The 18,316-nt window shown below is 31.7% G+C and overlaps 1 protein-coding gene across 2 annotated transcripts in view; it reads left to right on the plus strand.

The window, feature by feature from the left end:
- The window catches only part of LOC123005775 (heterogeneous nuclear ribonucleoprotein C-like), a 183,657-nt gene extending 165,861 nt beyond the window's left edge, over nt 1-17,796 (plus strand). For both annotated transcript variants that reach the window (XM_044399733.1, XM_044399741.1), the window contains 4 exons: nt 855-1,006; nt 4,180-4,305; nt 4,364-4,557; nt 16,586-17,796. In XM_044399733.1, coding sequence (XP_044255668.1) covers nt 855-1,006; nt 4,180-4,305; nt 4,364-4,557; nt 16,586-16,903 — 790 coding nt within the window. In that variant the 3' untranslated portion in view covers nt 16,904-17,796. The remainder of the gene's footprint in view (nt 1-854; nt 1,007-4,179; nt 4,306-4,363; nt 4,558-16,585) is intronic.
- Nucleotides 17,797-18,316: the final 520 nt, after the last annotated feature.

Here is an 18,316-nt window from a genome sequence, read left to right on the forward strand (position 1 = left end):
AAGGTAAGATACCAGGAACATGAAAAAAATGTTTAAAAAATTCTAACTGTCAAAAAATTTTGACATTTATTTTTTGACATTTGACATTTTTTTATATCTATTTAATGATACTGATGATCTTGTATATGTTTTTTTACAATTATTTAGTAAAGGGACAAAAATTTTGCCAATAAAAGCCACAAATAACATTGAAAAGAGTTACAATTTAGGATACAGCTTCCTTAATTCCTCTTTTAATAGCTTATAGCAAAAAAATTTGAAAAATTATTTTTCCAACTGAAATAAATAGAGTCAAAGTGCAAACTTTAAACCCTCATAACTTCAAAATTTTTATAGATAAAATTTTTTTAACATTTTTTCCATGTTTCTGATATCTTACCTTATATGACATTTTTCTCTGGGGCGCGAGTTCTGGCACACCCTGTATATATATATATAACTATAAAAATTGTATTTCTATCTCAAAAATTTAGAAAGCCGAATTGCCCAATTTTTTTTATAGTTCTGATAATAAAAAAATTGTTCCATTGAAAAATTCAATATTTGACTGCTGTTATTCAGCACCCTGTATATTAAAATGAATTATAAAGAATCATGTAATAAATATTTGTTAATTTTATATGTTTATTGTACAAAAATTGTTGATATACAGTCGCTAGTCCTTGCTACTTGCTTCAGTATTTTGCTAAACAGTCGTCCATATTTTTCATTTGAATTTCATTAACCGTTGCGACACAATAATCCAAATTTTTCCTCATCTCTCGAACGGTTCATATTTCATCGGACGAAATAATAAATTCCAGTCTTTTTTGTACACTTCCTCTCTCTCATTTATACTCATTTATTCTTTACAGTTACTACGCTTCAACGTCATTTCCTGTGGGCCCTTCGCGATTGGTTCCGCCGATAAAAAGGCAAAGGTTAATGACAACTGCAAGAAATGGCAAGAACAATCAATCGCAGAAAACAACGACTGTTCCGCCACTCGATCAACTCAAAGTCTACAGTAAGTACAACAAATTTATCATAATTTTTTGCCTTTATTGTCATTCCAGAAAATCCCCATTTCAACGAGTTATTAATTATCCCCTTTATCGCTCCATCGCTTTGTGAAAAAGTCCTCTCTTAAATCTAAACGTTGCAAATCTGGCTTAATCTCACTGGACGTTCTTAATGAATAAATAACGACACCGTAATGCAGTAATCTTCAATATTTGTCTTGTGTGTCTGGGTATTTTTTGGATGAGAGTAGCCGTAATAAGCACTCTATATTAATCTCAATTGCATTAATATTTAAAATGGGGCTTTAATGTGACGTCATAAGCGACTGGGCGGCCCTACAATGCACAGACGGCTTTTGTAATTGCATTGTACGCCAGAACAGCAAGCTACATTAAGAGTGACAAATGCGAACGGCTCTACTCTGTCGCAAACATCGCACACTGAAATATTTTCGCTTTAGGACGGACGTAATTAAAACTATTAATAAAAAAATTTAACGAAGATTAAGAAAATGGACACAACTTTATCAAAGATGTAATGGAGAAAATGAGGCAAGAATGATAACATTAAAAAATATCGAAAAAAGTCAAAATTTTGATTTTCCAATAATTTAGGCACTGAAACTACTAGTCTGTCTAACTTAATTTAAATGTAATTCTAAAAATTATCATTTTTTATTAGTCGAGTCTTCAACGATTAATGTGTATTACTAGTTATTCTCAAATTTGTAAGGTTGTTAGATTCTTATAAATCAACTTCTTGTATATCTAGAAGTATTACTGTTATTTTCTGTTTTTGTTTAACTGCCAAATTTGGTAGTAATGTATCCTTATTTAACAATGTCAAGTTAATTAATACACAGGGTGTGTCATTAGTATTACTCGTGGTGTGGTTTTCATTTTTTGGTTTTAGATATAAGTTGCAGTGTTGCCAAGTTATTGGCGTTTTTTTATTTCTTCTAGCATTTTTATTGATGATTTTTGAATTTTTACAGAAATATAAGTTTTGAGTTTTACAATTGTAAAATTTGCATTTCTGGCATTCTAAATTTTGAAACTTTTACTTTTGAATTCTTGTACTATATAGATTTTTCAAGTTCTACTAAAGTTTAATATTGAAATACATATTATAACGATTTCTAAAATTCTAAAATTTTGTAAAAAATTTCAAAATTTTTGCACTACTAAAGTCTGTTTTTTTTTAATGGAAATGCCAAACAGTCTTAACGTTGGCATCACTAGTAAATTCATCCATGGTAATTTTAATAAAGGAAGTTGGCAGTTCCGGTTTTTTGAATTAATTTGAAAACAATGTCATTAAACGTCAACACAAAAAATCGTCTAAGAAAATTTAGAGACGAAACACTAAAAAAAGGAACAAATTTGGTACCGCTAACAGTTTTTCGAAATTTGGAAACGAATAGTTCGCAAGCAGGAAGTTAGAAAAAGGGCCCGTTAAAATGTAGACGCAATTTGTAATGCAGGTTTGCTAAACATTCTTAATTTTTAGCAAAAAATTGACAAGAATACCAAATAAACGTGAATGAGAAAGAACCTCGGAAAGAACGCAATTAAATTAGTGTCTTGTGCATCGTTTTTGAGGAACGAGTTGAAAAAGTAACAATTTTGAAACAAAAGCTGAAGAAGAATTTATAAAATGCATCAACTTTGAGCTCATTTCAATAAATTACACAAAATTTATTACCAATCATCATAATACCCACTTATATCTTTTGATAAATAACTTTTTTCCGTATAAACATCTTTTTTTTTCAAAGTTTTTGTAGCAAGAATCTCATTTTTGTTCACAACATTGTACTTACTTGCGGTGTGTTTCTATCAAAATTATAAGCACTGAATCCTGTCTTTAGACCTTAGATAATGATGTCTGTCCTCAGGTATTCAATTATAGCGCTTTCAAAGAGGAAAAGGCACACAAGATTCATAAAAGTCAAAATTTTGACAACATCTCAATTTGAACACATAACCATAATTTTTTAACAAAATTTCTAGGGACAAAAACAAAGAGCAAACAAAATTTGTGGCTATGGAGACAAGCTGCTACCAATTTTTTCACCAAAATTTTGACTTGGTAATTTCCATTTAAAAAAAAAAACAAACTTTAGATTTATTTTTTTTCTAATTATTTGTAAGATAAGAAGTTACGAATTATATACATATAAATTGTAATATAATCTACAACTTCTAACAAAAATTATTATTTTTTGCATCTAAAATATCGAAACATTTAATTAATATTCCTCTATTTTATATGAGTGACCTTAAAATTAAATTAATTTCAAATCCAAATTTCTATTTCTGGAATTCTAAGATTTTTAATTTTGTATTTCTAAATATTACATTCTTAAAACTGTATTTGATGAAAAAAATTGCTTTCAGACTTCTTGCAAACCTTGCAAATATCGTAATTTTTAACCTATATTGTTGATTTTTCGCCTTATAAAGCAAAATTTCGTGAAAAGGCAGTTTTTAGCGTAAAACGTTTATTTTTAACAATAAAAGTGTAAAGTAAAAATAGCGTCATATTCAACACAATTAAATATTTTTTTGGCAATTTGAAGCAAAATTTTATACTAGTTTTTTGAAATCTATGTTTACGAAATAGTAAAATTCGTATTTTTGATATTTCGCAATTTTATTTTTTTAATTTGTCATTTCTGAATTTTACTAAATGTAGGTAATTGTAATTTCCACTTTAGCACAGACTAAAACAATTTTTTTTATTTGCCTGAATTTTATTTCAAGATGCTCAAAACAAAGATATTAAAATTTAGATCAATTTCAAATTTATAAGAATTTATTTGTGATATTTCACGTGAACTGTCTAAAATTAGGTATTTATGAATTCACTAAAAACACTCTCTTCAATCTTTTCCGCCTAATGATTGCATTAATGATGAGTAATAACGTGAAGAAACGCACATTCAGGCTCCATTGGCACTCGCCCAAACTAGTTCTCAAACTTTCCAACAATAGCTGTATTAGAAGCGGCTTTCCTTATCTCAATTCTGTTTATTGTACGATTTCGGAATCACATCACTAATGAGGATTTAAAACCTCCTTAATTGATGGATAAAGACGAATAACCCGAACCGGAAATAAATCACTCGATTACCTCAATAAATCACCCATTAAAAAATTCCCTCTTTTTTTTCAGGCAACCAAGATATTTTGATCTGTGGTAACTGCCGAGAAATGTACACTGACTTGCACGATTTACTCGAGCACAAGAAAACTTACTGCAAACTCCGTTTCACATGCAAATGCGACGCGAACAAGTCGAGTAAGTGGTTTTTTCCGACCGTTTGGTGGACGTCGGAATTGAATTCGTTTCGTTGCAGAATCGCCAACTGATGATCATTCGGCGGCATCACTACTTTGTGTACAATGCAAAGACGCCTTCCAGAATGCTTGGGATCTGATGGTCCACGCTCAAGCGGCACATATGTTGAATATCTACGAGTTGGGGGTGCCAGCGTTGGCAAATTGTGCGTCGCCGCCGCTCTCGCCTAGAGATAACAACACTCCAGACAAAGTAAGAAATTTCGAATATTTTTGCATATTCTACAATTGCAATCTTTTTGATAAGATAGCAAATTAAATAGGCTTACACACAAGAAGGCTATTGACAATAATTTCGGAGTTATTAGCTGATATACCGAAAATCAACCAAAATTTTGTCAAAAATTGAAAAACTTGAAAACTTCAAAATCTATCCAAATACACTTGTATACACAGGTGTTCCGTCTAAACCCCACATTAGAACTATTGGGAGTTGGAATAATCGTATTTATTTAAAAATTGGTACATAGCCATAAACCATTAAGTTCACCTAAATGAAAATATTTTCAAGATGGCGCCATTTTCGGTTATACCGGAAGTTGGTCTCAACTTTCTTATTTTAAATGGAAAGCTTTATTTTTTACTGCATTTTTGGATTAATCGGGTTATTTTAAGGGAGTTTTTATCAGCTTTTCCTATACCTAAATTTAGCCGTTTATGAAATATTTGGAGTTTTTTTTTAAAAAATTTGGATCTGCACCTTCCACTTTAAAAATCAGTAACTCTGCCATTTTTTACGATTTTGAATTCGTTTTTTTGGTGTTTGAAAGAGAAAGCTAATATCCTTATTCTGGTGTTTTCAAATTTTGAAAAAAAATAACATATATCAAAATTTTAAAGTTACTTATAACTCAATTTTTTCAAATGAAATACCCCAATTCTTATTTTACTAAATAGAAGAGAATTTAATTGTGCATTGATCTGTATTAACATTTCCTACACCTAAATTTAATAATTTTCAAGTTATGGACTTTTTTTTAAGACTACAGAAAATTTATTACTAGCCACATGCGGTTTCACATAGTTTGCTATGTGAATCAAAAATGTCAAAATTGTTTCTCAATAAACGTCGGCAGTGACTTATTATTTGACAAACAGTGCCAAAATATGGAGAATCAAAGTTATGCAAACTTAATTATTATTGATATGTTCTACCATGCGGTCATTATTTAAAGTTGACAAGTGAAAAAAAATTATTTTTGTTTAATGAACATCATAATTTTGTTACACTCTCCATAAATACAAAATAAATTAATTAAATCTAAGTTTGAGTAGCTTTAACCCTCCACATTTTGGCACTATTTGTTAAAAAATAAGTCACTGTCGACGTTTATTGAGAAACAATTTGGACATTTTTGATTTCCATAGCAAACTATACGAAAACGTAATAGATTTTCGACAGTCTTAACAAAAAGTCACCATAACATAAAAATTATTAAATTTTGGTATAGGGAATGTTAATATAGATCGATGGAGAATTAAATTCTCTTCCATTTAGTAAAATGGAAATTACAAAAGTAACCTTAAAATTTTAGGGTTTGTTAATTTTTTTTTCAAAATTTGAAAACACCGGAAGAAAGATCTAAACTTTTTCTTTCAAACGCCAAAAACGAATTCAAAATCTTAAAAAATGGCAGAGTTACCGATTTTTGTCGATGTTTATTGAGAAACAATTTTGACATTTTTGATTTGCATAGCAAACTATACGAAAACAATAGATTTTCGGCAGTCTTAACAAAAAGTCACCATAACTTAAAAATTATTAAATTTAGATATAGGGAATGTTAATACAGATTGATGCAGAATTAAATTCTCTTCCATTTAGTAAAATAAATATTGGGGTATTTTATTTAGAAAAATTGAGTTACGGGTATTTGAATTATTACAAAAGTAACCCTTAAATTTGTTTGTTAATTTTTTTTTCAAAATTTGAAAACATCAGAATAAAGATCTAAGCTTTCTTTTGAAACGCCAAAAAAACGAATTTAAAATTTTAAAAAATAGTTACCGATTTTTAGAGTGGAAGGTGCAGATCCAAATTTTTTTGAAAAACTCCAAATATTTCAAAAACGGCTAAATTTGGGTATAGGGAAAGCTGATGAAAACTCTCTTAAAATAACCCGATTAATCCAAAAACGCAGAAAAAAATATAGCTTTCCATTTAAAATAACAAAGTTGAGACCGACTTCCGGTATAACCGGAAGTGCCGTCATCTTGAAAATATTTTCATTTGGGAGAACTTAATGAATTATGGCTATGTACCAATTTTCAAACAAATATGATTATTCGAACTCTCAATACTTTTAATGTGGGGTTTAAACGGAACAGCCTGTATACGTGTCTATAGAGACCAGAAAAGTGTATAAAACGTTGCAAAAACGAAAAAAATATGAATAAACAAATTGGATTAGGGCAGAGACACTAGCCGGGAGCGTGGTGGCGCAGTAACATAAGATCCTCCTTTGAACCTCGGTAAAGTCAAAACTCTTCCAATTTTATCCATTTGTTTGAACTTTTTGCAAAACTATTCACTCTTCTTTTCCAAGCTCTGATAAAAACCCCAAAAGACATTCCGTTAATTTAAATAAACATCTCAGAGCAATATTATTACAAATGCGAATAATAATGCCTGTCTCAAGATGTTATTGTTCCGGTTTTAGAGCTGTCAGCTACAGACCTCCTCCTCCACCATCTTGCGCCCTCTATTCGCGATCTCTTAAGCGGATCCTTGGCGAATATAAATTGAGAATTCATTCGCCTGCTTTGGACTTTTTCCCTCTCGCAATCGGAAAACAAAGAACACCGAATCTAACCGTGCTTTGAACCAAGCAAAGACGTATTTACATAGCCGTTTAAAAACAAAAAGAGGAAATTGCCACTTAGATGTCTTTAGTTTGTGCCGCCATCTGTGTTTCTCCTATCGGTTCTCAATCTGCAAACACGACACACTTTCAAAGAAAAAACTCAGATTCTAACAAAAATAATATTCCAATTGAAAAAAAAACTGTTAAATACCAACATATCTCTTAAATTTTCTCGTTTAAATTTTGGTTATTCCTAAAAGACCAATTAAAGTTAATTATCCCCATTTTAACACGATCCAATTTTTCGTCCTTTGATAAAACATACAAATGTGCTTTGTAATTCAACTCGTCTTCAATCAACAATCGAATTTTTGTTTGTGTTTGTCCATGTCCAGGTGTAATTTTCATTTTGTGCTGTCAAGTGTCGAATAACGTGCAATTTTCAACACAAAAACACAACCCGATAATAAATTAGAAAGGAGGAGTCGTAATCACAGGGCGAGTTCGACGTCGCTCCTTCAAAGCCCTAATCTATCCTCTAATGTCTCTCTCCTGCTGATCCGATATCGTAGCCCACCCCCGAGTTTCGCAATTACTAAAATCTATAACGCCAAAAGTGGGAAATAACTGATTTATACCGGAGGAAGAAGATCCGGACCCCTGGGAAGGCACTGATAAGCTATAATTATGGAGCTGTCTTTGTAAATAACTGTTTCTTTCGGAATTTATGAAACAGCTTTAGCATGCTATAGTCTTAGATAAAAAATTCTAATTCTGTTTTATTTATTTCAATCTTATCTCTAAAATGTTACTCTGCTTCAAGAAATTAGTTTATATTTTCTAAAATATTGTACTGAGCTAATCAATTTTTTGATAGGCGCATTACAAATTTAAAATTCGTGTTAAATCTCTAAAAAGATCATCTTTAAAAACAAAAGATACGAATTTTTAATTTTGTTCATGCACTTTATTGGAAAAGAAATTAAGACCATTGTTTGTCTTCACAGAAGATATAAAATATAAAATGTTTATCGATTTGTTAAAGAAAAAAGTTAATTGATATTTTACAAAGTTAAATCTTTTAAAAAAAATCTTCAAAATTAAGTAAAATCTGTGGGATTTTTTTAACTTTATTCTGTCCAGTTTTCTTATTCAAATCGTAGTCATCTGTAACTTTGTTTGGGAAAAACGAAACAAAAAACATCACGTCAATTTTTCATTAAAAAAATTCCATCCATCCTGTCAAAATTTTCAGTAAATTTGAGACTATGAGTGAAATTCATGCGGAAAAAAGCGACTCTGATATTAGTACAGACTCCTGGACCCTCCTTGACGAAAGTTTAGACACAGACGAGCAAAATTCTGATCATTCATCCGACGAAAATCTTGAAGTTGAAGAAAACCAAACTCCAAGCGAAAACGAAATCAAAAACCGGAAAAATGAAGGCTTTCTGACATTTGACGAATATTTGCAAGAACGTCTCCTCGAATACGACTACGAACACCAGGAAAAACCTCACAAACTTCGACGATTGTACAAAGACAAGTTTAGATGCTTCCGGAAATGCAAAGCCAAAACCTTGGGTATTTCCATTCTTTTCACGATTGTTGTGGTACTGTCAGCTTTCGCAACTTTATGCTCCACCCTTTCACAGCCTCCCGGAAATGAAGTGGAAGAAATCCAATTTAATCCGGTCAAGCCCAGCAACTCGTCAATTCACCTAAACCAAATCCTTGAACATTTCAATGAAACCTTGAAGAATTTTGAGGAGATTAAACAAGTAGAACTTCCGCCGCCCCCACTCAAGGTAACAGTCAACGAAACGATTTCTGAAGCGTTTCCTCGAAGGAAAAAACCGATAATTGGGCCTAAATATCAATTTCCAAAGTCAAATTTTCCGAAATGTGAGAGAAAAAATGCCAAGATTCGAGCAAAATCTACCAAAACAAAATGGTCGATTTTGAAGGACATTCTTCTAGATTCTAACTTCCACGCTTTGGTTTCACTAATTATGACCAACATTTATCTATTTGCTTTATTTTCCGACTTTACCAAAAAACCTTGTATCAAATCAAGGCGCGAGGAAGCTTTACTCGAAGATTTGGAGAAAAGTAACAACGTTGAAGAAATCAGAAGATACTTGTTTAAGGAATTGCCCTTCTGGAACGCCGAATTTATACCAAAAGTTTTGAAGAAGAAGAAATGTCATAAAACGGTTTCAGTGGCAACTTGTCAAGAGAAGAAACCTGAAGATTATATCTTCCGTTCTTGTCCTTTTCTCTCCAAACAAACGATTGATCCGGTCGTTGTGCCCTGTGTTGAAACCGGGATAAGCGAATGTCAACGAAGATTCGAAGAACTTGACCAACACCACAAAAAGTATAACCATCTGAAGCACACACAAAAAAACCGAATCAGACTTTTGAAGCAAAAATACAGGAATGAAGTTTTGCATATTAAAGATACAGAAGAAGAATCGGAAGCAAGAGCTGAGAAAATCAATAGAACTAGTCAGATGTTTATCCGGAAGTTGAAAAGTAACAGGGAGAAGTATCTTCTTGAATTGAAAAAAGTGAGGGAGTTGAGAGAAAAAGTTTCACAAAGTAAGAATAAAGAAAGAAAAGATGTTGCAATTGGAACTTTTGCATTAGCATTGCCGCCGATTTATGACTATGGGGAGAAGTTTCGGATGATCAAGGAGAAATTTGAGAGGGAGAATGATGAAATTCCAAAACAGTTTCGGTTTCATTAATTTGACACTCATTTGACATTTTCATCAATAAAGACATGACATTTTTCTTGTTGGTTAGCCTTTTTCCTTCTCAATCTGTTATAAGCTCGTAGTCACGCACACTAAACCACCAATTAAGTAAATTAAAACGTCGATTAGGGTCGGCAGTGCGATCAGCACTCTGCAATTCCGCAGCCATTTTCGTGCAAATATCACTCCTGATAGAGACATGTGTAAGTCACGATAAGGGTCGTAAGTGAAAAATGGTCGGATAATAAAACTTGTCACATCCCCAAGTCTTATCATGCAAAACGAGTCGCCTCTCTGGCCCTTTCTAATGTAGCTAATTGGAAGATTTTCGTGGATGTCGTTTTGTGCTATCGCTCGATCTGACGGTTATTTATTTATAGAAAGTGAAAGAGGCACGCGATCGGAGGAATCGACCTCTGCCGCCCTTGGTGAAGGGGGCGGCTACGGGGCACATCTATCAGCATGCCGCCGCTCCCAGGTGTATTGTTATCGCGAAAGAAATTGACTGCGATCCAGAAATGGACAGTTTATTTTAGTCTTGGAGAACTATTTTTCTTAGTTGAAAATATTGCACTTCTAATGACAATAACACAGGGCGACAAAAAAAAAGTTATGTCGTGACACAAATTTTATATCATTTTGTTCGTCTCAGTGAGACAAATCAAATGCACTAAAAAAATTTCAAAAAGTTCACACACTTTGAAGGGATGGACTTTCCCTTTAGAATGATATGCAATTTATAATTGAATATTGGCAAACTTTTCTTCGAACAGTGTTCGAAGAAGTTCGAAGTAAATCGAAGTAATCTAAGAAAAACCCTACGAGTAATTTTTTTTCTTCGTGTAGAGCATCTTTTTATTAGTAAGAATCCAAATTTTTAAAATAATGTACCGAGTAGTTTTTAAAATATGATTTTTTGAAGTTAAAGTTTGCTATTCAGGAATTGCGCCATACAGGAGAAATGCATGTTAATCTTACTTAAAATTGCATTTTTATAAAAGTATTTGTTTTAAAACTCTTCTTTTGCTTAAAAATGGTCCATTGCACTTTCTTTGTTCTAATTAGAATAAACAAACACTGTTTCTTTACTTAAAACAAACAAAGAGTACTAATTAAAGCAAATAAAGAGTTTTTTTGTTCTAAAAATGATCACTGATCATTGAGCAAAGAGGATCTAGAAATTTAAAGCAGTAGCTTTAAATATAAGAACAAATCTTTTTCAAATTAAATCACTTTCCATTCAGATTCCAATTTGTTCACTTTGTTCTAGCTTTCTGAAATTTTTTTGAAAATGTTCCCAGCAAATGCTTTCTCAACACTTTCTACTGATGTTGAATGCAATAAGTCTGTTAACACAACAACTACTACCTACAAGCTAACTGAAGCTAATTGTACCAACAAAATAAATCAGGTGACTTATTGCATTTAACATCACTCAAAAGTGATTAGAAAGCATTTCCTCAGAACATTTTCAAAAAAAGTTCAGAAAGCTAGAACAAAGTGAACAAGTCGAAATCTGAATGGAAAGTGATTTGATTTGAAAAGATTTGCTCTTATATTTAAGGCTCGTGTCTTAAACTTCTAGATCCTTTTTGCTCAATAATCAGTGGTCATTTTTACAACAAAAAAACTGTTTATTTGCTTTAATTCGTACGCAGGTATTCTTTATTTGTTTTAAGTAAACAAACAGTTTTTGTTTATTCTAATTAGAACAAAAAAGGTGAAATCGACCATTTTGAAGCAAAAGAAGAGTCTTAAAACAAATACTTATAAAAATGCAATTTTAAGTAAGATTAACAGTCATTTCTCCTATATGGAGCAATGCTTGATTAACAAACCTTAACTTCAAAAAATTATATCTTGAAAACTACTCAGTATATTCTTTTCAAAATTTTAATTACAAATAATAAAGAGATGCTCTACATGATGGTAATGATAAAAAAAATTACTCGTAGGGTTTTTCTTAGATTATTTCGATTTACTTCGAACTTCTTCGAACACTGTTCGAAGAAAAGTGTGCTAATATTCAATTTCAAATTTCATATCATTCTAAAGGGAAAGGCCATCCCATTAGAATGGTCTTCATTTGAAGAAAATCCGCCTAATTGAGTAATGATTTTTTAAAGTTAAAGTATTTTAAATTCATTTAAATTAGAAAAAAATTATTTAGTTCAAAGTGTGTGGACTTGATTTGTTTCGCTGAGAGGAACAAAATGATATATAATTTGTCAAGTTGTCACGACATGACTTTTTTTTTGTCGCCCTGTGTAACAAGCATATATACCAAAAAAATTTATGTTTTTAAAGGTTTTTCAAGAATTAATTAACTTGCAATACCTATAGAGAGGCTTCTATAATAACTATTTTCGACTTGTTTCTTTAACGAAAATAGGTCTAATTTTTTATAATTATCAACTGTACAAAGACAATATGAAAGAAATAACTGACACGGTTGAATATTGTGGACAACTTTTAGTTTTAAAGTTATCTTCTTCAAAATATTTACAACCCCTGCCTACCCCTACCTATCTTAATTTAAGAGATGAAATAAAAGGATGAACGATGATATATAATAGATGTAAAGTTAAAATGATTAATATAATTTTCTGTTGTATCCCTTGACGGCAGTTGAACTTTACAAGGGAGGTAATCTGTCCGGAACGAGTTTCGTCTCGGGTCACAATCTATAAATTTTGAAGTATTTGAATTTGCCAGGCCGACTTAGGGGATTGCCGTCCTAAATCATGTTGTTAATGAAGCAAACACGCCATGAGAAAAGATTATATTTACATAAAAGATGTTCACGTGCTATAAGCGACCGCACATTTAATGTCAAGACTAAAACAAGCAGCTGGATAATTATCATCCAGCAAGAGATGCACAAAGTCGGCGATAATTATGATAACGTTAAGAGAAGACGTGTTCAGAGGGCCGTCTGGGGAAACACTCGACTACGTCTTGGCCCACAATTAGCCGTTTCTCTCCCTGGCAGAGACGCAGCTTCTTCAACGGATTGCTGGTAGGCAGCTCGTTAGAGAATACGGTGACAAAGGAAGTGGTAATGATGACCGCCGACTGACACTTGTCGAGTTTTAATAAGGCGTTTCAAATACATTTGACGCATTTTTCAACTTTTTAATTGTGACCAAGTTGTTTTATCCATTTTTTACAAAACAGCCACCACAGGGTCCAGATTTGGCACCTATACTAACAACCGATTTTAGCCATTTTTATAAGTATTTTATTTCTTAACAATTTTGAGCCAAAAACTCACCTATTTTACAAGATTTTGCTCACACTAGCCAAAAAATTACCAAATTTCATCGAAAATGACGATATTTATTGTTCCTTAAAATGTTTATTTAGCAAGCTTTTCCAAAATTTTGCTCAAACTGCTCTAAAAATCACCTAATTCTGTCAAAAATAACATAGTGTTGCCGCTTTAGAGAAAAAAGAAGTTATTAAACTAAAATTTCATTTTCTCGTAAAATTTTGCTTAATCTTGTCGAAAAATTGCTTAAACGTTATTTTTGATGCTGTTTGGAGCATTTGAGTACTTATTTGCTAAAAATTAATTTTCTTCGCTAAAAACTACTACTGTAATCTACCCTATGGGTGTTATTTGTACAAAGAATTATTATTATTACTGTACAGGGTGATTTTTTAAAACGAACCATTTTATAAAAAAAACAAAAATAAGAAAATTTCGAGGCAGGTCAAGTTTTATTTACAAAGAGACACCGTTTAGTGTCTTTTTGAGAATTGTAGCATCAAACTCATTTGTAATACAAACATCCCCTTCAAAATTTTATATGGCATCACCCCTTTTATAGTCCGACAAAGCGTTTTACTCTAAAATAGTACTCTAAAGCAGGTACGAACAAAAACACTCCGCCACTGGTTCCAAGCTCACTATTTGTTTCTGAGAAACTGCAGTGGCTCCACGCAAAATTTTTTTATATTAGATTTCTATACACTGAATTCGTTTATTGAAGAAGCTGTCCATTCTCGGAAAAATTAACGAGTCTACGAAAGCATGAGTTTGTTATGAAAAATTGAAAAGTTTCAATTTGCACTAATCAGCTCCCAAGATGACATCGACAAAACGAAAATTTTTAACCCTTCAAGAAAAAGTTGAAATTATTCAATACGCTGAGAAATGTAAAATAAGTGTTCGACAACTCGCTCAAAAGTTTGTTGTTGAAAAAACTCAGGTTGCCGGTATTATAAAAAAAAGAACAAATTTTGAATGTTTAGTGAACATGGAAACAACAAAAGAAAGAAAAGGTTCCCTAAAGGTAAAGCTGCTGCCTTAGACCACGTAGTGTACGATTGGTTCTGTAAGGTGAGAAATAAGAACATTCCAATTTCGGGGTCGTCTCTGAAAGAAAAGGCTTTAAAAGTGGCAAAAGACTTGGAATTTAACACTTTTAAAGCTTCCAATGGGTGGTTAGAAAAATTTTGTCAACACTGGCAGATTACTTTTAAATCCATATGCGGAGAAGCAGCACAAGTAAATGAAGAAGAAGTGGCACAATGGAAAAATAAGTTAAAGGGACTTATTGAACAATATTTCCTGAGGATATTTGTAATGCGGACGAAACAGCTTTATTTTTCTGTGCCTTGCCTACAAAAACTTTTGCGCTAAAAAGTGAAAAATGCAGTGGCGGAAAAGCTTCAAAGAAACGTCTCACAATTTTATTTTGTGTCAGTATGACCGGAGAAAAAGAAAAACCGCTAGTCATAGGGCAAGCAAAAAATCCACGATGTTTTAAAGTAGCCACCATTGATAAGTTAGAAAATTTATTATTAACAGGATGTTGTCATCAATGGATATTTTACAAGATACAGCTGAACTACAAAAGTCAACAATAAATAAGTGCTTTTTGAGAGCCGGATTTGGAAATTACGAAGAACAAAATTTGACTCAAGAGGATGAAGACAGTGAAGACAATGTGCCTTTATCTGAACTAATGGTGCCAAGAACGAATATTTGTTTCATGGACTATGCAGAAGTTGATGAAGCATTGTACACCGAAAATCCAGAATTAAATATCAATGAGTGTGTCCAAGAATTTTTAGAAGAACCTGATGGAAAGAGTGATGAAAGTGATAGTGACGAAGGAGAAATTTGCCTCAAAAAAAGACGGAAATTATGTTTCATATTGAAAAAGTTATTATAAAAAATACGGTTCTTAAAAACAAACAAAAATCAATGATTTTTTTAATTTTTTCTGGAATGCTTTTTATTTTGTCGGAGTAATAATGTTATTTTTGTTATTTTGTTGTTTTTTTGTTATTTTGAATAAAAGGTTTTTCAATTTTTTTTATTAATTTTGCACACCTCCCATTAAAGGACACCTCTTCACAGCAGACAATTAAAGATTCCCCATCGGTGTCCGCTATTGAGAGGTTTTACTGTACCTCATTTTGACCAGGAATTTGAATGTGTAGTTTGTTCGAGTTTTAAATATTTTTTATTTATATCACGCAGAACAAGATCTAGCAAAACAAATTAAAAGTGCAGGGATAGCTCTGAAACGTCGTTTGCGTTGAATGACAAATGTCAAAAAATTTAAAAAAAATTGTCTCAATTTTTTTAATTTTTGTTTACTTTTTTCACTTGTTTTGAAAAAACACCCTGTATAATTAAAGGAGTTATTGTAAAAACTTGACAAACCACACAGTCATGCGTTTGGGTATTATCCAAAAGATTTGTGGAGGTTACTGTCTGAGTTACTGCACTTATCAAAAAACCTAGGAGTTATAATATCAAAGTATAAATTTTATAAATTTTTCTGAAGTTTCAAAGTCCTATTTCTCAATAATTTAATTATGAGGCTTATCACGTTTTTACAATAAGGCCTTCAATTATACAGGGAGTTCCATTTTTATTGTTACAAATTTAACCAGGTGATAGAACATTCAATTTTAAGATAAAACTTTCCTATAAACATATATCGAAAATTTTTATATAAGGGAGCCACATCTTTTAATAGATTTTTTCAAGTATTTCAGAAACCATCGTGGACATAATTACAAAATTTGGTACAACTGATAACCTTTATACACCCAAATGAATTCAAAGATAAAATGTCGAAATTTTTACTCAGGGGCATCCTAAACTGGGGGGTTTAGGGTAAAAAGTAACCTAAGTATTTTGGCGGTTGGTTTTTGCCACTTTCAGCCCCAAAGTTCTAATTTTCATAGTTTTTCACAAACAAGAGGTCTCTTGCTTTTTGGTTTTTTCGATAAAACTTACCGTTTTTGAGTAAAATCAGTTTACAATTTGTCTTACAGACCACAAAGAGGATAAAAATTAAAAATCAAATTTGTATCACTGTTTAAGAAACCCGTGATTAACTGATCAACTGATTTTTAAATTCGTTCAGATGTTTAAAAGTAATCAGCTGTACCAACTCAACTTGATACATGTTCATAGAAAACTTTTGTCTTAAAATTGAATATTCTATCACCTGTTTAAGTTTGTAACAATAAAATCGTAACACCCTGTAGATAACAAAATTTAAAAAAGCACACTTTCAGTCAAAGTTTCCCATCTTTTATTACAATTTTCATAATTCTAAACCGAAACGTGGAAAACATTATTTAGAGGTGAAAAAAATTGATTAATGTCTAATAATTTGATTTATAGGAGAACAAGACCGAAACCGTTTGCGACGGCGAGGAGGAAAACGGCGACGCCGACTTCATGGAGAACGGTCGCGACGGCCTCACGGGTACCCCCGACTCGGCCAACTCCCGCAACGACAAAGAACTCGAGGACCTAATGGACGTCGAGTCCACAACCAAGACCTGCATAATGCATGCGTTGAGCATTGTTAGCGCCCCCACGTCGCAACCCGGCTCATCGCCGCCCCCACTCGCCGCCATTGCGCCCCACACCGACGCCCCCTGGAAGCCCCAGGGACACACACGACTCTCCCCCAAAATACAGCACGAACCATATTAGTGACCCAAACTCGGCATTTTTCATGTAGTGAAAAGGAGCTTCGGTTATTTTCTCTACTGTTTTATTGTTTTTTTTTTTCTAATAAATAGAGTTCCTGACAAGTCGGGGACTCTAGACTAGAATTTAGTAGTGTAAACCCGTCTTTTGTCAGATTCTCAGGAGATTAGCTGCAATCATGATTCTTGAAAATTTGAAATCGGAGAAATTTTTTTAAGAAAAGCTAATTAGACTAGACCTTTGTAAATATTTATGTAAAGGAAAAAACAATTTGACATATCATAAAATTATTGTACTTTAAGAAATTATTGTTAATCAGTGCAACTCCCAAAAATTGTAATTTTTCGGAGTTTTACTGAGTTTTTTTTTAATGTAATAACGAAATGAAACTAGAATTTAGGTATCATACTTAGTGAATGCTGTGTTGAATTAATTATATTTATAAAAATGAGATACTATTAGACAATTTGCGATTTACGACCAAAGTAAAAAAAAACTTTGAAAAAATAAATTTGTTGCCTAAAATTTATAACGATACAAGAAGAATGAACAAATCTATATTATTAATGAAGAACTATAAAAACACGAACAAAAAGTGTGACTTGTTGTGTACTAAGATAATTTTTGCTTCGATTGAATTTTTCTATAACTGTCTGAGCTAATTCTTGGAGTTTATTTTCGAATTGTGTTAGTTGTTATAGGACTATAAAGTGTGAATGACCAATGTTCTATGAAACTACAATCATGTTAAGGACAAAAAGTATGAACTTTGCCTTGTGAAATTATTATTAGAGCTTTTTGTTTCAGAGTATTGCTGACGACCATGTTATTTATCTCTATGTATGTAAAGTTCTTGTCATAATGCTAGTTATTGAAAATATATGTCCTCCATTGTACAGCTGAATTTTATTTACCACTTCCCAGGTTTTTCTGTTTTCTTCAAAAAAAAAAAAACTCAAAGAAAATGATTAGCTAAAAAAAGTGTAGCTTTCTACTGATGATATTGTGGTTAATTTTTTAGATTTAGATACTATTAAGTATTATTTAATATACCTAAAATGATTTATAAAAAACTTACTTTACTTTACTTAATCTTAAAACATTTCAAGATTTTATATTTTCTTTTTTTCAAATTATTATTGTTTTTGGTTCAGAATAAAAAATCATTTGCAAAATCTTTAGTTTATTTTAAAATATTTCAAGATTGCCAACCGGGCTACCAACTCGTTCACTTCTTAAACAACTTTTTTACTTTACACATAGAACAATAAATAGTTACTAAAAATTTTAATTAGATAATATTGAAATATTTCAAAATTTYATATTTCTGAAAACTCAGTTCTCAAATAAATTATCCATTTTTTTGGTTTAAACGTAAGATAAAAAACGATAATTTATTATTAAAATCTTTTATTA

Source organism: Tribolium madens, unplaced genomic scaffold (genome assembly GCF_015345945.1).
Source record: "Tribolium madens isolate multiple individuals breed KSU strain unplaced genomic scaffold, Tmad_KSU_1.1 Scaffold_11;HRSCAF=98;Tcas5.2_LG3b, whole genome shotgun sequence".
Lineage (NCBI taxonomy): Eukaryota > Metazoa > Arthropoda > Insecta > Coleoptera > Tenebrionidae > Tribolium > Tribolium madens.